Raw genomic sequence first — 19796 nt, forward strand, 5'->3', positions numbered from 1 at the left:
CGCTCTAGGAGTGGAGTCATGTCTTAGCTCGCTGTGGGACTTTATGGGTCCTCCTACAAGCACGCTGGGTGACCCCCCATTCCTGCTCTCATGCTCACCTGTCCAGGCAGTGCTCCTCAGGTGTCGGGACTGTGCAGCTAGCACCTGCCCCGGCATCCTCCTCTCGAAGCAGCCTCATTATTGACAGGAGCTGGTTGTCATCTGCGATCTGATGAGTGAAATTTTTGTCTCAGACTGAAAAGATAGGGTGTGTTTTTCTAATGAGCAGAAGAGCAGCAGGAACATTTTCTACTCAGAGTTAGAGGCATGTACACAGAAGTGGGTGTATTAGCCATACCTCGGTGTAAAGAGGAGAATCTTCATGTAGCCTTTAAAACAAAGAAAAGCTGCTTGTTACATTTTCAATAAAAACCAGCCCGGAAGTAAGGAACATTGATAGCTCAAGATCTGAAATGCTATCAGTAAGTCTTTGATTTAATCTCATGTTTAATAGAGCTTATCCAATTCTGACAGTTCCTGGCATTTGAGACTTTGTCCTTTATTAAAGAAATATCAGCAGACTTGTAACTTCAAAATTCTCAAAGATGGTGGTGGGGGGGACCTTGAATCTGGATGAATCCTTCCAAGCTGTCAAGGCCCACATAGCCCTATTTTATAGCAAATGGACCAGTTTGTAGAGTATCCTGGGCAGCTCAGTTCTTTCTTTGAGATCAGTTCAGCCTTAATTTGAAAACTCAGGAGAACTACTTTGTAAAGAAGAAGCAGTAGAGCAGCACTACCTAGGAGATGTATAATGTAAGCCGCATATATAATTCAGATTTTTCTAGCAGCCACATTAAAAAAGTAGAAAGAAACAGGAAATTAATTAAAGTACTTTAGTCTGTTCAAAGTACTAACATCTCAGCATGTAATCAATATAAAACGTTATTAAGGTATCTGCATTCTTTCAGATTAAATTTTCAAAGTCCAGTGTGTATTTTACACGTACAGCACATATCGATTCAGAGCAGCCACATGTCAGGCGCTCAGTTACCACGCGTGGCTGATGGCTGCCAGTATCGTACGGTGAAGACACGGGCCAGCCTTTCTTGTGAACATTGACGTGAAGACTGTAAACAATGATAGCAGGTTAAAAATAAAAAAGCAGAATTCGTCACAGAAATTTAGTTTAATATTATTATATCCATAGATTAAGTAAACCTATATAACTAATCTAGGTAATGTTTTAAGAATTTTTTAAAAATCCAAAACTAAAAATAGTAATAACTTTAATAGTAAGTATTCAGAGCAACCTAAACACTAGACTGGAATATCTCTCACTGTTGTTTTCATATGTTTGCAAAACTTTGACCAGTACAATAAAACATGAACTAAAATCTGTAGAGGATAAAATAAAATTATCACTAATTAACTGATTCTGTGATTATGCATCTAGAAAACTAAGGGAAACAACTGAAAACAGAATGAATTCAATAGAGCGTGTATGTATGGAGTAAATATAAAATCATTACCACTCATACATACCATCAATAATGAGAAATCAACCCACCCAATAGCAGCAACAAAAAGTAAATACTTAAGGAAAAAGAAGAGTTTTCAGGCCTACTGGGAAAGTAGTAGTGTCACTTCAGATAGAAAAGAGCCGGTTTGGGGTGTTATTTTTAATAGTGGAAAATTGAAAATCTCCATTTCCAACAATAGTTTAGCATTTAAGTTGAACCTGGTAGATGTGCTTGACGCAGTAGTCCGTGCATCCTTATAGCATCCTGAGCTATAAGGTTTGGTTTGCTAAGTGAAAAGTGCTCCTGGTGGAGCAGGAGGCGGGAGAAGGGTGCACGAATGTGGCGCTCTTGGGGGTGACAGCTTTATAAAGTGCCTTTGCAGTTCTTGGAGACAGTGGTTTGTTGTTGTTTGCTCTCTGTTCTAGAAGAATCTGTATGGAGACACAAACTTAACAGCAGATAAAGGGAAGACTCTGGGTTAAAAGCTCTTTAGACATCTTACTGCGGTGTACTCTGGAGGTAGCAGTCTAAACCATAGTGAAGTCTCACTGGAGTAAGTGGGACACCAGGGAAACCTTAGAAGTGAGACGGTGGAGGGAGAGGTTTTAGTCATTGAAACGGATTTGAAGACAGCGAGGCAGGTCCCGGCAGTGGTGAGCCCATACTTCCCAGTCAGCAGGCTCTCCCAGCTTGTCCTCCGCAGGTCATGGAAGGAAGTGTGTGCGGCAGCCTTGATGCACCCTGAGGCTTTGACTCTGAGGGGACTTGAGCCTCCAGACTACTACTAGCAAACGCCCCCCCCCCCATTGACTATAATGTGCATGTGATTCACTTCCTAATCTTCTAACTTCCTAAGTTTCCCGGGATGAACAGACACGTGGACCCCAAACCCCACACTCCACCTTAGCTCTCTAGCATATTTCTTCGTCTTAGTTGGTGTCTTGGCCCCTTTGGGTGAGCCCTACGCACGTCTCATTTCAGCTCTTATCACAGCCTTCTCCTCTCTTCCTGTCCGTAAGGCAGTCTGTGTGCCCCTTCATACCCCTTCTTCCTTTGTCCCATCTGTCATCCATCTCTGTGACCAGCAGGGGCTCAGTTGCCAAACCCAGTGACTTCACCGTCATCCTGTGTTCTTCGTGCGGATGGACCCCTCTTCCTGGGGAATTGTAGAAGCTTTGGTGTACACTGGCAAGGGGACTGCTCTGCCCCCTCCGCCTTGCGCTGCCCCTCAAGCCCTTGGAGTTTGCTTACACTGCTCTTGTCACTGAAGCAGCCATCTTGCTCATGGGCCCCTGGGAGGGTACCAAATATGCATTTCTTTCTCCTGGCCTCCCTGCCCATCATGGTGCAGTCAGTCCACAGGGCACCATCTGCTCCCTTTCCTGATAGTGAGAAATCCTCTGCATCTCTGGCTTGTTTTTGCAGCCCTGAAGTCCAGATAGAGGCAGCATCCTTGTCACCTTTTGAAGAGTCTCCCCATTTCACTCCATCTTGTTGCAGCTTTGACCTCTTGACTGAATTCCAGAACTTGTTATTTGTTACTTAGTGAAGGGGAGATACTTACAAAGAGGAAGAATTTACATCTGTTATTGTAGCTAATTGTCAAGTCTAGCTTCCACAGAAGCCCTGTCCTGGGGCTTTGGTCCAGGAGGTAAGCAAATGTAGGATACCAGCTGCAGTTACCAAAAGACTGATTTGTTTTTTCCCCTCCCTGAGAACTGCCTTGGGCTAAATGACAGTACCAATAGCTCTAGTTGCCTTGTGGATCGTGAAAGAAGATCTCCTAATAGGAACCAGCGCCCCCCACCCCCAAAATTGTATGTTTATTCCTTTTAAAAAATTATCATTTGTTTCATTGAGGATCAAAGAAATAGAGATCTTCTTTTCTAAGACATTATTTGCTCCCATCCCTATCCCCTATTTGGAGGAATAGTTAGGGGTTGCCTGTTACGTCTTTTGAGAAGGGGTTATGAAGGTAGTGAGCAGAACAGTCCCTCACTCTTACAGGTAAGGAAGCTAGAAACGTCACCTTTCTCCTCCACTGCCTATACTCCTCCCTTCCTCTGCAGGAAAGATTTAAATTTCAAAAGACTTCTGGTCGGCTCTAGGATGTTAACTAGCCTAGGATTTCTCTCTAGGTATTTTAATGTCACAGAGGTTCAGTGGAGAACAATGTTTAGGGCAGTCAGCTCCTTTCCCTGGAATCCTGACTATTCTGATATGTGGTTTTCTGCTCACTTTTGTTGTTGTTCTTTAAGATTGACCCTAAAAGGATGTAGCATGAAGAGTTGCCTGCTCTGTGCTGGTATCAGTCTGGCCTAGATTTCTCTGTGTGGTGTGGTCTCCCTAGCGTGGGACAGAGCCAGCAGGGGCAAGAACTGCTGAGGGGCTGGGGGAGCTGAGATCCTTTTGTCCACTCGCATCTCCCCCTCAGGCTGTCAGGCAGCAGGGCCTACAGAATGGAAGCTTGCTCCCAGGATGTGCACTCACGTGAAGGGCTAGTTCAGTGTCTCTAAGCCAGCAGACAGCAGATGAAGCTGACTGAGAGCGGGGGAATACTGGATGTAATTCACAGCATAGAAGACTTGTTTTGGTTTGCAGTGTTCTTTTAAAGACTTTAGGACAAACTGTGAACATCCTTTTTGTACTGTGAGTTTCCAGACATTGCTGGTGTCACTTCTGTTGGGAGACAGGGAGGAGGATCGGAGTATTTGCCAGGTGGGACTGGAAGTCGTAGCCTTTCGTCTTCCATTTTCTTGGCCTGTGAGTACAGCCAGCTGTCTTACCTGGGATTTCTTTCCTTCATCTATAAAATGAGTATAGCCACACTCAATTCATCTAGATCCAAGCTTTGAGCAACACCCAGCTGAGAAAATGCATGTAACAGTTCATTTTCCATGCCCAGCAGAGCTCTGTACAGAGGTGGTATAGCTTAGGTGCTGCTGCTTCAGGGTATTGAAGTGTAGACCTTCAGACTCTAGTCCTCTTATTTGCTTACTCAGAATGTTGAACTTTAGAGACACCTGTGTCTTTTTATTTTCATCCACAAAAGTAGGCAGCATTTTCCTTTTGAATTCTAGTGTTTTAGAAAAAGATACGTATATTTTGAGCATTGAATCCCCACCTCTGCCAGTGGGTGGACTTGTGACTTGTAAGTGTGGTTTTATTGTTCCAAAGTGCAGTGATTAAACTAGGCCAAAGATTACCTTGAAGCTATTAGGTAATACCTCTTTTAATTGATGTTTTCTGAACCCACCGTGAAATGCCCTGCCCTCAATTTTTAATGTTTCATGTAAGGACCTGGATTGAGAGTTACTACTATGTTGTTCCTTCTCTGCTAGAAACAGGAAATGCTTTAGGTAAATATATTACCAGTTATTATCTCAATCTCCAAGACTTCTAAGGTCTTAAAATGTTTCATCACCTCCTACAGAAATGTTTAGCCAAAAATACTTCTTGTAAATCCACAGTTGAAATGTGTATTCAGGGGACCATGTCCTTTTGATCTGTACTTGGGGTAATTGTCGAAAGTATGATAGAATATGCTGGTACTGGGCCATCCTCTTTTCTAAGCAGTCCTTTCTTTTGTCTTTTTCTGTCTCCTTTTTCTTGCTTTCTGCCATGGGGTTTTTGAGGCAAACAGCCGATATGAATTCTGGTCATGTTTGGCAAGTAAGGAATTCATAGCAGGGACAGTGAGGTCAGCTTCTGGGTGGACTGGAGAGCTAGGCTTGGAGCAGGCAGGAACCAGGTAGTTCTAGAGCTCCATGGGGGGAATTTCCACTTTTCAGGCAGCACCGCCAATGGCATCAGTGATTACAATCCTTCAGCCCTCTGTCACTTGTTCAGTGACTGCATCCCAGGAGAGGGAGTTTTGTCTGGCCAGGCTGCAGACATGTATGTGCTCACCCCTTGGCTGTACTGTGGCAATGAAAAAAGATTTGGTGGAAACCTTGGGGACCTTCTTTGGCCTCTGCAGTGACAGGACAGCTATGTGGAGTTCTCTCACTAAGCAGGGAGAACCCCGGGGAGGAAAATGGACACCGGCAGCCCAAGTGCCACAGGTCCACTGGTCTCATTCCCTTTCCTTCTCCGTAAGTGCTCACACCCTGCCTTTCCTCCCCTGTCCTGTGTTTACTTGTGTGTCCACTATACTGAACATCAGATTACATGGGGGTGAGGAGAAGGATGAGCTGTCATGAGCAAGAGAAACGTGGTCCATGCCAGCTTGGAATCACATGCCATCCTAGGCAGACCAGAGATTGGAGATCGTGAGCCCCTTAAGCTTTGAGCTGCTGGAGGTGAGTGCCAAAAGGAGGCTGAGCCGCACCTTGAGTAGAGGCTGGAAGTCTTGCCACATTTGTTCACCACCAGGGAAAGCAGCCCCCAAACCATTGATGAAATTCTTAAGGTGCTTGTGTACATTTAACATTAATATTTTCCCCATAAGCACTACTCAGCTTTGGTTCCAATAATCTACATTTCCTCTGTGAGAAATGTTCACATCAGACATGATGTCTTTGGGAAAACAGTTATTAAAGAACCAACAACTAAAGAAACGAAGATAACTGTGACTTCTCTGAGCCACTTTCTTTTCTCTTAGATGTCTGCCATGTCCACGGGGAAAGCCCTCAGTCATAAAAATCACCTGTGCATGCGTGCATGTGTGCTTAATCACCTCAGTCGTGTCCAACTCTTCAAGACCATATGGACTGTAGCCCGACAGTCTCCTCAGTCCTTGGGATTCTCCAGTCAAGAACACTGGAGTGGGTTGCCAAGCCCTTCTTCAGGGGATCTTCCCAGCTCAAGGATCGAACCCTCCTGCTTTGCAGGTGGATTCTTTATCCACTGAGTCACCTGAGAAACCCAGAAATCACCTGTTAAAAATAGACATGCCCAAGATCTACTTTTAGAGTATCTGATAGGAGTAGAAATCTGTTTCCCAAGCACCTCACCAGGTAATTCTTAAGATCCAGAAAGCTTGGAAAAACTGCCTTAGTGAATGCTTAGACATGATTAGAGAACAGTAATACCTTTGCTTTATAGAGATGATTAGAGAACAATAATAGCTTTGCTTTATAGAGGGCACTTTCAAGGAGCTAAAATTCTCATAGATGCCTCACTTGTTCAGAGCATCTTTGTAAACTGGAGGGACTTTATTTGTGATTCTGATTTTTCTCATTGGGGGAAATCAAGGCATATGTCATTATAAAGACTTCCAGAACTCTCTGGTATAGCACTGGATGGCACTCTGACCATTTGGAGCAGCTCTGTATATAATCATGCACACGATTCTCTGGACCTCCAGTTGCCTCTGTAAAATCTCATACCCTTCTTGTTTTTATCCCTGTTGGCACTGCCCAGTTCAGGCATGCATTGCCACCGAGCTAGACATTCAGTAGCATCCTGATGTCTCCCTTCTTCCAGAACTTCTTTTCTACCCTCTTCTTCCCAGCAGCAGATGAGAACTCTTTAAAGGTCTTGGAACCTGTTTATTTATGGGAAAGCAACAATGTATAGTTGTTTAGTGAATAGCTTTAGAGGTAGGCAGGTTTGAATTTTAACTCCACAATTTTTTCAGAGGTGTGACATTGATCATGCTCATCAACCTCTCTAAACTTCAGTTCTCTAATTTATAATTTGGAGGAAACTACTATATATGGTAGTGGTAAAAATTGAGTGATAATGTTTGTGAACCATGTAGCAGAGTGGTAGGCACAAGTAAGTGCTTAATAAATGGTTGCTATTGCATTTATTATTAAGTAGCTTAAATAGCACAGGGATTATCTGCTTGATCATTTAAAGCTTTAGAGCTATCTAGGACAAATTCTTTTATTGCAGTTAATTCTTGGTCTCTGTTCATATCTCCTTTCATTTGGATCCATTTTAGTGGTTTGTATTTCCTAGAAAATTGTCCATGTCATTGAGATTTTAAAACTTACTTATCATGGGGTTATGTGAAATATTTCTTACGATGACTTTATTCTCCACGTTTGTGTCTTTTTCTTTATCGTTTCAAATTTCTAGTATCTGTAACTTCTTTCCTCTTTATAATTAGTTTAGCCAGAACTTTGGTTGAATGTGGTGGGGGGCTGGGGGATTGTTTGTTTTTTAGAAAGGAATGGTTCTAGAACTTTCAAGTTGTATTCTTTAATTTTCTAGCTCATTGATTTATTTTTATTTTAATTTTTTGTTACTTTAAAGATTTTTGATTGGAATGTTTAATTACTGTTTCACTCTTTCTCATTTACTGATGATCACTGTTTGCAGGCTTCCCCATCCAGCCCCCAGGCAAGCTTCTGGTGGATTCATCCTCTTCCAGCCTGGGGTGCTTGAGCTGAGGGGCTCTTGGAAGAGCTTTATCAGTCAGGACTCATGATGAATGGCACCTTTCTATATATATTTTTTTTTTAAAGAGCTGAGAGGCTCATGTAATTGAAAATCAGTACATGCCTTAAGGCACAGCTTGATCTAGGACTGCTTGTGATATTTCTGTAAACTTGTCTGTCTCTGTCTCTTAGGTGATCTGCTTTTCTCTGATTGTTTTATTTTCCAAAAGCCTCTCCCACGTGGTAGAGAAAGATGGTCCTTGCTCCTTCAGGTTTTACACAGCCCTGACAACCCCAGATCTCATGATAAAGCCTCTCCTTCTATTGTTCACCTCCGTTCCTAAAAGAGGATTCTGGTTGCTTGTCCTGGGTTCATATTGACTGTTACATGTCGAGGAGAATTCATGGAAGATTCTGCCTATGAAAATGAGCAGGGTTTATTTATGTGAAGAATGTAGAAAGGAGTTAACATAGTTAGAATAGAGACAGAATATATATATATATATATATATATATATAGAATATATCACTGACATTTTATGACATTTAGTGTAAGCTGCTGGCACCCAGAAATGGTAAAATCTGATCAAGAGAGGGTGAACCCCAGACTTCCTGAAGGTGTGTCTCATTTTCCAGACCTAACCTTGTATCTGGGTGTAGAGCATCTTCCCTGGGCCACACGTACTTCATCCATCACAGTGTGGGTGCTGCCCTTCTGCACATGGCACACCCAGGCCCCGACTTTCCCCCGAGCCTGTTCCAGGTACGCTCCTGAATCTGCTGTGGACTCGATCAGGTCAGCTGCCTCGATGTGTGTGAGTCATTAAACAAACCCCTGGACCAGCCCCGAGCCGCCTCCTGCATGGGTGTCCTGCCCGGCCCTGGCTGAATCCCTGGATCTCAGGGAGGGGAGTCCTGATGGCTAGCAGAGGTCACACCTCACCCGCCACCCCACCTCCAGTCTATCAGTGGGGCATCCTAAGATACTGAAAAGAAACAGATGTCAGCTTCAGGTGTTTTTGTCACATTCTAAGAACTTTAATGGCAAAAGGAGAAGAGGACGACAGAGGATGAGATGGTTGGATGGCATCACGGACGCAGTGGACGTGAACTTGGGCAAACTCGGGGAGATAGTGAGGGACAGGGAGGCCTGGCGTGCTGCAGTCCATGGGGTAGCAAAGAGTCAGGCACGACTGAGCAACTAAACAACAAGAACTTTAATTCCTAATAGTTTTGTTTCTCTTATTTTTGAAGTAGTCTTGTTATAGTTTGGATTTCCTCACTGATACGAGAGTTATTCAAGAGAGGATATGTATGTGTTTAACTTCTTCCTGGGTGGGTTTTTAGTTAGATTTGGACTTGATGTGCAGATCGCCTCTGTCCTTGCCAGGCTTCTGGTCAGCAGTAGTATGTACGCCAAAGAGCAGAGCCAGGTCAGGTTAGTGTTCCAGCTTCGAATGAGCTCCCTGGTAATGGCGAGATTTGAGACCAAGGCTTGAGTCTAAGGTCATCGTGAGACTTTCTGCTTCCTTCCCCTTTGATTGGCAGTAACTCGCCCAGTGGGTGATCGAGTTGATTTGCCTTCATGGGGACAGGCAGAGAAGGTGGAAAGAGGCCTGGAAGGGCTTTTGGAAGGCTCCACCTGGTCTGTCACCCACATGCAGCAGGAAGCTCAATGGGGGCCTTCCTGCCCTGAGAGTAGGTGGTCCCGGAGAGAAGAGAGGGACCCACTTTTAATTTTTTTTTCTTTATTTATTGGCAGAATTAAATTTGGGGCAGTTTATTTAAAAAAAAAAATCTATTCAGTTGCTTATTCAGTTAATTTGTTATGTTTTGGATTCCAGTATTTTCATGTTTTGGACATTTTTGGTGTGTTTGAAACTACCTTGAAACATTTTGGTCCTGTGTAACATTTTCAAATTATGAAAGCAAAAAATTTCAATAGCTCAGAGAGCGAAAGAATCACTGATCTTGTTGCAGGAAGGGGGACCCCTTCCAGGGCCCGAAACTGGGCTTTTGTCTAACACTGGAAATGAATTGTCCAAGGAGACACACGTGCTGACAAAGCAAGAGATTTTATTGGGAAAGGGCACCCGGGTGGAGAGCAGGAGGGTGAGGGAACCCAGGAGAACTGCTCTGCGACTCTCAGTCTGGGGTTTTATGGTGATGGGATTAGTTTCCCGGTGGTCTTTGGCCCATCATTGTAATTCAGAGTATTTCCTGGTGGTGCACGCATCGCTCGGCCAAGAAGGATGCTAGCGAGAGGGATTCTGGGAAGTGGACGGACACGTGGGGTCTCCTTTCGACCTTTCCTGAACTCTTCCGGTTGGTGGTGGCTTATTAGTCCCGTATTCCTTACCAGGACCTCCTGTCATAAAACAACTCATGCAGACGGTTACTATGGTGCCTGGCCAGGGTGGGCGGTTTCAATCTGTGTGCTTCCCATAACAAACTCACCAAATAAGAAGGGAAAGTGAATCCATCTCTTGATGCCCTTCACTTTCTCTGTAGCCACGCTGAGCTTTTAATGTTAAAAGATAAACCTTATGGATTTTGAGCTCTCACCAATTGGATTCGACATTTCTCGTCCTTGGGGTTTGTAGGGGTTTGTGAGGCCAGGAAAAGGAAGGTACCTCCCTGGGTCAATATAACGGCATTGTAGTTACAACCATGACCCAAACAAGCTTTTCTTGGAATTTGTGGTTTCCTTTTTGGTCTGATCTGATGTACTGGTAATGTTTGTAAATGTTCAGAGAACACTGGAACATATGGGGCACTTTTTTTTTTCATTTGTGGGGTGTCAGTTCCTGAGTGTGTCCTGTAAAGTACGTGTCTCCATTCTTCTACAGTCTCAACTTCTAGACCTGTTTCCTGGAGCAGCTGCCTCTCACTGTGTTTGGCACGACCTGCCACTGGTTTTCCATGTGGTTGCCCAGCCCTCCTGGCCCTGGGTCCTGCAGCCTCCCAGATGAACTGTGCCACCTCGTCTTCTTTTTTATGGGTGCATCCTTGCACCTGGGGAGTCATTATGAATTCTGTTACACTGCCAGCAGAGGCGGGGGGGGGGGGTCTGGGTGCTTCCCCCTCTGGCCTCCAGGATGCTGTCAGCTCCTTACACAGGACTACACAGAGAACACCGACTGGTGCTTTCTGCCAGTCCGTGCTGTGACACCAACCGCTTGCCTTAACCGTAGTTGCTTTAACCAGCACACTCATATATATATATATATGAGTGTTTGTGTTATCCACACATGTTTGTGTGCATGTGTATATGTACATGTGTATACATGTGTATGTACACATATACATGTACACACACACCTACATATATACATCCTTGTGTATGTATAATTTGCAGCTAAAACTCCGCCAGGTTTGTGGGATGTAGGTAGCACTATCCCTGGTTTCACTTGAATGGTACCCGTGCCACAATCAGTCTCCCAGCTGGAAGTCCCTCTTTGTCATCAGACTGCCTGCCTGCCCCACTCTCTGAGGCCCACTCCACCCTATCCTGGGAGTGGCTTTCCCTTCGTTTGTTCTCCTAGAGCTTTTATCTTTATGTGTGTGATTCATCTTTTTAATCCTATATTGCCCATTGTGACGTTCTGTGTTGTTTTTTAGTCCCTCAGTCATGTCTGACTCTTTTGTGACCCTCCCATGGACTGTAGCCCACCAGGTTCCTCTGTCCATGGGATTTTCCAGGCAAGAATACTGGAGTGGGTTGCCATTTCCGTCTCCAGGGGATCTTCCTGGATCAGGAGTTGAATCCACGTCTCCTGCGTTGGCAGGTGGATTCTTTACCGCTGAGCCACCACGGAAGCCCTATGTTCATTATATACTTTATCTACTTAATAAGTAACTTATACGTCCTCTTTATTCATATACGTAAGACTTGTGCTTGTGAAAGAACTTGAGATGTTTAGTGGATTGATGTGAGGATAACTTGAAAAAAATTCTGGAAACAGTAAAGGTAAAGGCATCTCTAGCTCCCAAACTGAGTGACATTTGGCCAGGTAGCTGTGTTTACTTTATATTAAACTATGGTAAGAACATTTAACATGAGTTCTGCTCTCTCAACAGCGTTTAATGTGTATAGCATAATATCGTTAACACTGTTGTACAGTGTATCTCTAGGATTTAGTCGTCTTACATAACTGAAACTTCCCTTTGAAGGTTGCTAATAGTTAAGGCAAAATGAAATGTGAATTGAATTTCTTAGCTTTGAGCAACTATTCTTAGAAAAATGTGTTCAGACTCATCCACGGCTATAAAATCTAAACTCGTGATCCTCTTTAAAAAGCTCAGCTGCTGGTGTCATTTCATGGGCTTTCGAGTTTCAGTGATTTTAATAATACCCTGGAGTATGAGTTTGGATACTGAGACTCCTGCGGGACAAGAAGAATTTAATTCTCCTCACCCTGCTTCTTTATCATCATGCAATTGCTCAGGTTTTTCTTTTCATTATCCTTATACCTCTTCTTCCTTTCCCCCAAATGTGTTCTACTTTTCAGACCAAGAAGCCAGACTGTTAAATCCATAAATGACCAAGAAGTCATTATTGGTATTCTTTGGGACCCTAAATTTCACAAACCCCTTAACAGAAGATTTATCCGCACCTCATGAAAAGGACCTGCTCATATTATAAAGATGCATGTTATGATAGAACTTAGACTGTTAAGAACTTGAACATTGTTTGCATCTAGGTATTGGAAGGGTGTCGTCTTTAAATATTGCTCGTTAAACATTTGTGGGTGACATATGGGATATAATGAGCCTGGTTATTTAGTAGCGTTGTTATGACTATTCTGATGGTTTTCTGGACATTTTATATGAGAAAAGCCAGTGTGTCTGCTTTGGTGTGAGATGGATTCTGTGGCAGCAGTTGTGATTGTACCGAGAGAAGCCAAGCAGCATAGAGCATCCATGGGTGAGCACAGTTCACCTTTGCAGGGAAAATGAACTAAGGATCTATGACTCATGGATCCACTGTGGTCCTCCTAGAGCCAGGGTCAGGCCTAGGTGCAGCCTCATAGAAACACAAATCAGAAGGACTAGGGAAATGAAGGCTGCAGGGCTTCTTCCTCAGAGGACCCCCAGTGGAAAGGGTCCTTCTAGGACCCTAAGTCTGCTGGGTCTCGGGGTGGGAGCCCTCAGTAGCTTGAATGTTCTGCTGAGACCCTTCTAGTAGCCAGCCATCTGACCGAGATGTCAGCGTGGGCTTACCCGTCTTCTCTGTCCCCACTCCTCCCCTCTGTCCCATCCCTGCTCCTTTTTGAGACCGGCCATTCTACACGTACTTGTCTCACCAGACTACTGCCTGAGCCTCCTAACCAGCGTCCCTGTTTCCACTTTGGCTCCCCCAGAGTCTCTTCTCCACCCTGAGCAAGAGGAGTCCTTTGAAAAGGTGAACGAGTAGCAGGCCAGGAGTCAGCCTCGGGCGCTGTTACAGTGACCGAAAGAACGTAACTCTGGCTTCAGTGCTGTTGCTAACTCACTGACCTGGCTCAGGTGGCCTTACTGCCACCTGCCTCCATTTCCGTGTCCGTAAGGCAGCACACCCAGGGTGACACGGAGCCCGCAGTAAGTGGGGCTTTAGCTGCTGAGGCTCCCACCTCCCACAGAGATGGGGGGACGGACGCTGCGGACAGGTGACCCAGCAGAGACAAAGGCTGGGAGGGGAGCTCAGGGGACTGAGGCCAGGGACAGGAGGGAAGGTCATGTCAGAAGGGCCAGTTTACTTCACCCATGAAATCAAGTAATGCTTTTGCTTCCCTGGTGGCTCAGATGGTAAAGAATCTGCCTGCAATGCAGGAGACCTGGGTTTGATCCCTGGGTCGGGAAGACCCCCTGGAGAAGGAAATGGCAACCCACTCCAGGATTCTTGCCTGGAGAATCCCATGGACAGAGGAGCCTGGTGGGCTACAGTCCATGGGGTTGCAAAGAGTCAGACGTGACTGAGTGACTAACACACACACCCACCACCCCAGCCCCCCAGAGTGCTACACACACACTACACCCCCAGAGGACACGCCACACCCCACCCCAGAGTGCCGCCCCTTGGGACTGGGCAGCTGTGCATCGATTTTGTAACTAAAAAGCAAAAAGTATCTTTGTGGACACTTTGTGATGAGACAGAGTAGAGTCAGCACACTTCCTATAAAGGGCCACATAGGAAATACTTTAGATGATGTGAGTCACCCAGGTCGCTGTTAGGTTTTCCACCCCTGTCTGCACCCAGCTGTTAAAAATATAAAACCTATTCTAAGCTCGAGTACCATAGGAAAGCAGGCCATGGTGAGGTTTGCCAATCCCTCATGATAGACAGTTGGAGTTGTATTTCTGCGGGACTCAGTTTTATTTTCTGTTTGAATGAAATGAGAAATGTGACCCGTAACAGTTTTCTCTCTCTTGAATTGATCCTCTTGCAAAACTCTTGTTAATCATTATATTCATACGTCATACTCTTTGCCGCTTGTTTTCAAGCATGTTATAAACCTTGAGTTTTAGAGCAGCTTTCTCTCAGCACAGAATCATAGTTCTCCAGCATGGGGCCAGTGCTTTGTGTAGAAGAGCCCATTTAAAGACCATTTTGTGCTGGGTGGGCCCTTAGGTCTGGATGGACTCTGACAATAACGCATTTTTTGTGTGCCACTCCAAATATAGTAAGTTGTTAATTTCCTGAAGTTTTCTCCTATCAAAACGGTTTGCCTTTGCATAAACATCTGATTCAACCGTCAATTGAGCTTATACATTTATTCACGCTTCATTTCTAATAGTGAGATGTGAATTATTATGAAGCCAAGGTTTTATAGTGTTACAGTAATATTATAGTATTATAAACTTTCTGACTGCTTAATTACAAACAGGTTAAGCTTGGATACAACTGATCTGTTGTAGAAACTGTCACTTCTTCTGCCAGGGTCTCCTGACCTCCTGAGGCTACCTCTGGCTTTTCTTACAAACCATTATTGTCAATAAACTTACTCAGTGCCACCCACTTTCCAATTTTTTTTTTTTAAATATTGTATAATTTCAACATTTAGCAAAGTTCTTGAGTTGACAAGGGTAGTAGGTCTTGGAAAAATTGTCAAAAACAAAATGAATAAGCTCGTACCTGGGTATCTCTGGCTTGGTTCGACAGTGCCTGGGTATCTCTGGCTTGGTTAGATAGTACCTGAGTATCTCTGGCTTGGTTAGGTAGTGCCTGGGTGTCTCTGTCTTGGTTAGATAGTACCTGAGTATCTCTGGCTTGGTTAGGTAGTGCCTGGGTGTCTCTAGCTTGTGTCTCTAGCTTGGTTTCTTTATATCTGATATTTGGGGACCACTGGCTGCTGAGAAGCCGGGAGCCTTGGCCTGGGGTGGGTGCCCTTTCCTGACAGCGTGTGATCTGAGCAGTGGTATAGTGTGTTCACTGAGAGCAGATCCAAGAACTGGCTCTGCTGCTTCCCAGCTGCACGATGTTCGTCACCTTTTGAACTGCTCTAAGACTCAGTCTCCCCATCCAGAAAGTTGGGCTGAAAAAGAACCTTCTCCATTGGAATATGAGTTCTAAATGAGTTAATACTTGCTTGGTACAGAGTGCCATGTGAGTATTACTGTTGTTTATTGAGGGAAAGTATAGTTTTGCTGATATATATATTTTTTAATCTTTTTCCTGGTTTTATTGAGATGTAGTTGAGGTACAGCACTGTGTAAGTTTAAGGTGTACAGCATAATGATTTGATCTACATGTATCATGAAGTGATCACCAGGACAAGTTTAGTTGACATCCATCAACTCATTCAGATAGCAAAAGAAAGAAGAAAAAAAATTTTTTTCCTTGGGTTGAGAATTCAGGATTTTATTCTCTTTTAACAACTTTTATATCTCTTAAAGCAGTGTCAGTTATAGTCATGTTGTACATTACATGCCTAGTACTTAGTAATCTTATAACTGGAAGTTTGTGCCTTTTGACCACCTTCATTCAGTTCTCACTTGCCTTATCTCCTTCCTGCCTCTAGTAACGACAAATCTGATTTTCCTGTGAGTTTGTGGATTTTGGTTTTGTTTTACATTAGTCCACATATGAGTGAGATCATGCAGTGTTCATCTTTCTCTGTTAGACTTAATGTCCTCAAGTTCCATCCATGTTATCACAAATGGCAGAATTTCCTACTTTTTTTATGACTGAGTTATACTTGTCTGTATGTATTCCACATTTTCTTTATTCATTCATGTCAGTGGACACTTTGGTCGTTTTCATGCTGTGACTATTGTAAATAATGCTGCTGTCAACATGGGGGTCAGTCCTCAGCATAATGTTTTTGTCTCCTTAGGATACAGTCCCTGGAATGAAATTGCTAAATCTTGCTGGTAATATTAATGGATAATACTCCATGTGGAAAATTTTATATCTGACATGCTTTGTTCATTTAAATTTTCTCTCCAGGCTTTCGTGGAGGCCCAGAACAAGATTACCGTGCCATTTCTTGAGCAGTGTCCTATTAGAGGTTTATACAAAGAGAGAATGACTGAATTGTATGACTATCCCAAGTATAGCTGCCACTTCAAGAAAGGGAAAAGGTATATATATGAACTTGCTTTCATTTCATTTTCATTTTGCTTTTCTAATCTAATACTTTCTTAAATTTTACAGTACAAATTCCAAATAACTTACCAGTTTATAAACTTTATAAACATTATAAAATCAATTCATTTCTATGCTTGACTATGAAAATAGTATTTTTCTGGTCTGTTGTCCACATTCTTAAAAGAAGGACTAAGAAATTTGGCAGAGATGTGTCCTAGGATAAAACTAGACTATAGGAAGTAATTGTTGTCTTGTGGTTAGTAATTGGTGAGATAGCATGATTCATAGACAGCAGTGGAGATTTATTTGCCTCTAAAATTAATCCTCTTTGGCTTATACTACACGAAAAGACTTTATTAGATGCATTTCTCCCATCCAAGAATGGCAGTAGGCCAAGAGGGAGCACCCATTAATTCACCTCTCTTGTTCCTCTCCCTCTGACGCTCACTTAAAACATAGCCTCTTGTTCGCCTTTTAAGTCTTTTTGGAACCACTGCCACAGATTTACTTTAGAAATTATTAGACTCCCCCGACACGGGGATCAGCAAAGTATGCTCTGCATGCCAAGCCTCGCCCACCTCCTATTCTGCAAATGAAGTTTAAATGGCACACAGCCATGGCCATTTGCCTGTGTGTTATTCATGGCTGCTTTTGTACCACAACTGCCGGATAGAGTCTGTATGGTGCCCAAAGCCTAAATAATTTGCAGTTGTGCTCATTACAGAAAAGCTTTGCCCGCCCTTTGCCCTAGGAGCATGACTAAGGAAGGGAACTGGTACATTTTAGCAAATCTGCTGTCTGCTTCATTGAAAAGAAAAAGTTACTGCTTTACTGAATATCAGTTTTCATTGTAGCATATAAAGCAGACTTTATTTAGCTGATGTGCAGAATCACAGTGAATTATTTTAATACCTAAAGCAATTCAAGTAACAAATTCTAGGGACAGGGAGCCGGTGGGACCTTCCACTTGAGTCCCCTGGCACAGCCCATGTGCAATTGTACCTTTGTATGTTGTTTGTCCTTTTGTCTTTATGTGTTTGGTTTTATTCCACAACTAAATAAAGACCATCTCTGTCCCCCAGGTATTTCTATTTTTACAATACAGGTTTGCAGAACCAACGAGTGTTATATGTACAGGATTCTTTAGAGGGTGAAGCCAGAGTGTTCCTCGACCCCAACATACTCTCCGATGATGGCACAGTGGCACTCCGAGGTGAGGGCTCCATGGCCAGGCCCGCGGGAGTCCTGGGGCCCACGCTGACAGCTCTGATGTGGGTGCAGTCGTCCCACCTCTGAGAGACCAGACAGAGGGTGAACCATATTGTGGAACAGACGCACATGCAGTGTCAGGAAAGCTGATTTCGGCACAGTATATTTAGAACACATGAGTGGTCACACCTTCCAACAGCATGAAGCAGAACTAGAGACTAATTCACACTGGACCTAAATTAGCTTCTAGGGCTTCTGGGATCTTGAAGTATCATCACCACTTCCTATAGCATCCTGAGACCTATCTGTATTTGGAAAAAAAGTTAATTCTCTTCTATAAGAAATTTAAGTTGTACAAAGAATGGTTTAACTGTACATGTAAAACAGGAAGGAATATGAAGTCTACTTCCTTGACAAGAAAAAGTGATGAGTTTTAAACTTTAGTTGATTGTTATGATGTTAGGATTAAAAGTATAAAACACAGTCTTGTAGAAATTAGACAACTTGATGCTTTGTCCCCTGAGGATGCAAGTTTAAAAACTGAATAAATAAGTTTTGCAATATGCAAAGATCTGTATTCAGTTGCTCTATGTCTGCTAAGTAACTTCCCCCAAGATAACCTCCAGAGTCAATAAGATTACCCCAGCTTTGTGCCATAAACACCCAACTTTAGGGTAAGAATATTGTCTATACACTGTATCTATGGTTTAAAAATTGTACACCCTGAGAATCATCACTGACTAGTATTCTAGATGTTTAGTCGAGTTGGCTCAGCATATACTATTTTTGAAAAAGCACAAGTGTAGATTCAGCCCTACAAAATGGAGCAGTTGGAACTCTGAAGTCTTGTAATCGATTAGATGGAATTAAAGAGCCCTGTTTCAGCAGATGTGTGCAAAGACCCCTTTATAAAGTCAGTCAGTCATTTAGTGCTTCCTCCTCCTCTCCCTCACTAGGCTGTATATGTAAATGATGATTAAGTCTTAGTCTAATTAGTACTGAGAGTAATCATAATCAGTATTGGAAATAAGATGCCAGCAAATTTATTGTGAGTATTGTTCGTTGAATTTGATCTTGGAGTTGTGAAAGAATTTATTACACTGATACTGTGCAGTAATACACTCTAAATAGAAACTCACTTCATTTTAACCAAAGTCTATCTTGCAACTCACCCAGAAGGACTTCATTATAACAGGGTCTTGTTTTTCACTTAAATAATACATTCCAAAAGTTTTTTTCTGTAATGTTTGTCATGTACAGGCCCTGATGAATAACATGGCAAATTAGACATGGAACTTGGTCTCAGTCTTTGAGTTTTCTGAAGACCATACTATTGGAGAAGGAAATGGCAACCCACTCCAGTATTCTTGCCTGGAGAATTCCATGGACAAAGGGGGCCTGGCAAGTACATTTCATGGAGTTGCAAAGACTTGGACACGACTGGGCGACTAACACAACAACAGACATTCAGATTCTTTTCATACTGTATGATTTTCTTTTTTAATATACATTTTAAAGTCAAAAATTTTATTTGCATTTTCCTTGAAATTTTTAAAATTATATATAACTTATGCAGACTAAAACATGAATATTTACTCCATCACTTTCTTGACCCTTTTCTGTATTTATATACATATGAGCCTGGATGCTTTATAGGAATTATAAGTGATTAATAAATGGGTTTTATGAAACTTTATTTTTCACTCATAGAAGTTCCTCTCAAAATAGTAGGAAACCTCTGAAAATAGTTTGCTTTCTTAGGATGATTTTCAGCCTCCAGTGAAGGTTAGCAGACATCATAAGAGGAGATCTCTGGTGCCTGGTGCCAAATATTACACATTCTTTATGATCATAAAAGCCAACCTAAACATAAATATTTGTCAAGAAACATTCCACAGTGGTTAGGACATTCTGTCTGTGACGGCCCCAGAGAGTGGAACGTAGTGCATTAGTCCATCAGTGGTGTTGCTTTCCTTATTTTTCACTGTCACTTCTGGAATATACACCACATGAGTCTTTATTGCAAACCCTCAGGCTTCATTTACCTGGGCTTTGGGTTGTCAGCTGGTGTGGATCTTAATCCTTGCATGCTAGCAGTTCTCAGAAAATGAGGTAGTAAGGAGTGATTTCAAGTAGTTTGGAATCCATTCCAAAAATTAGATAATGGCTCCAGTTTAGTTCTGTTAC

At 42.9% G+C, this 19796-nt stretch overlaps 1 protein-coding gene across 1 annotated transcript in view; it reads left to right on the forward strand.

Annotated features, from left to right (window-relative positions):
* LOC122685409 (prolyl endopeptidase) overlaps positions 1–19796 on the forward strand; it is a 136402-nt gene that overhangs the window by 9449 nt on the left and 107157 nt on the right. The window contains exons 3-4 of the mRNA XM_043890182.1: positions 16260–16393; positions 17483–17613. Coding sequence (XP_043746117.1) covers positions 16260–16393; positions 17483–17613 — 265 coding nt within the window. The remainder of the gene's footprint in view (positions 1–16259; positions 16394–17482; positions 17614–19796) is intronic.

Source organism: Cervus elaphus, chromosome 28 (genome assembly GCF_910594005.1).
Source record: "Cervus elaphus chromosome 28, mCerEla1.1, whole genome shotgun sequence".
NCBI lineage: Eukaryota > Metazoa > Chordata > Mammalia > Artiodactyla > Cervidae > Cervus > Cervus elaphus.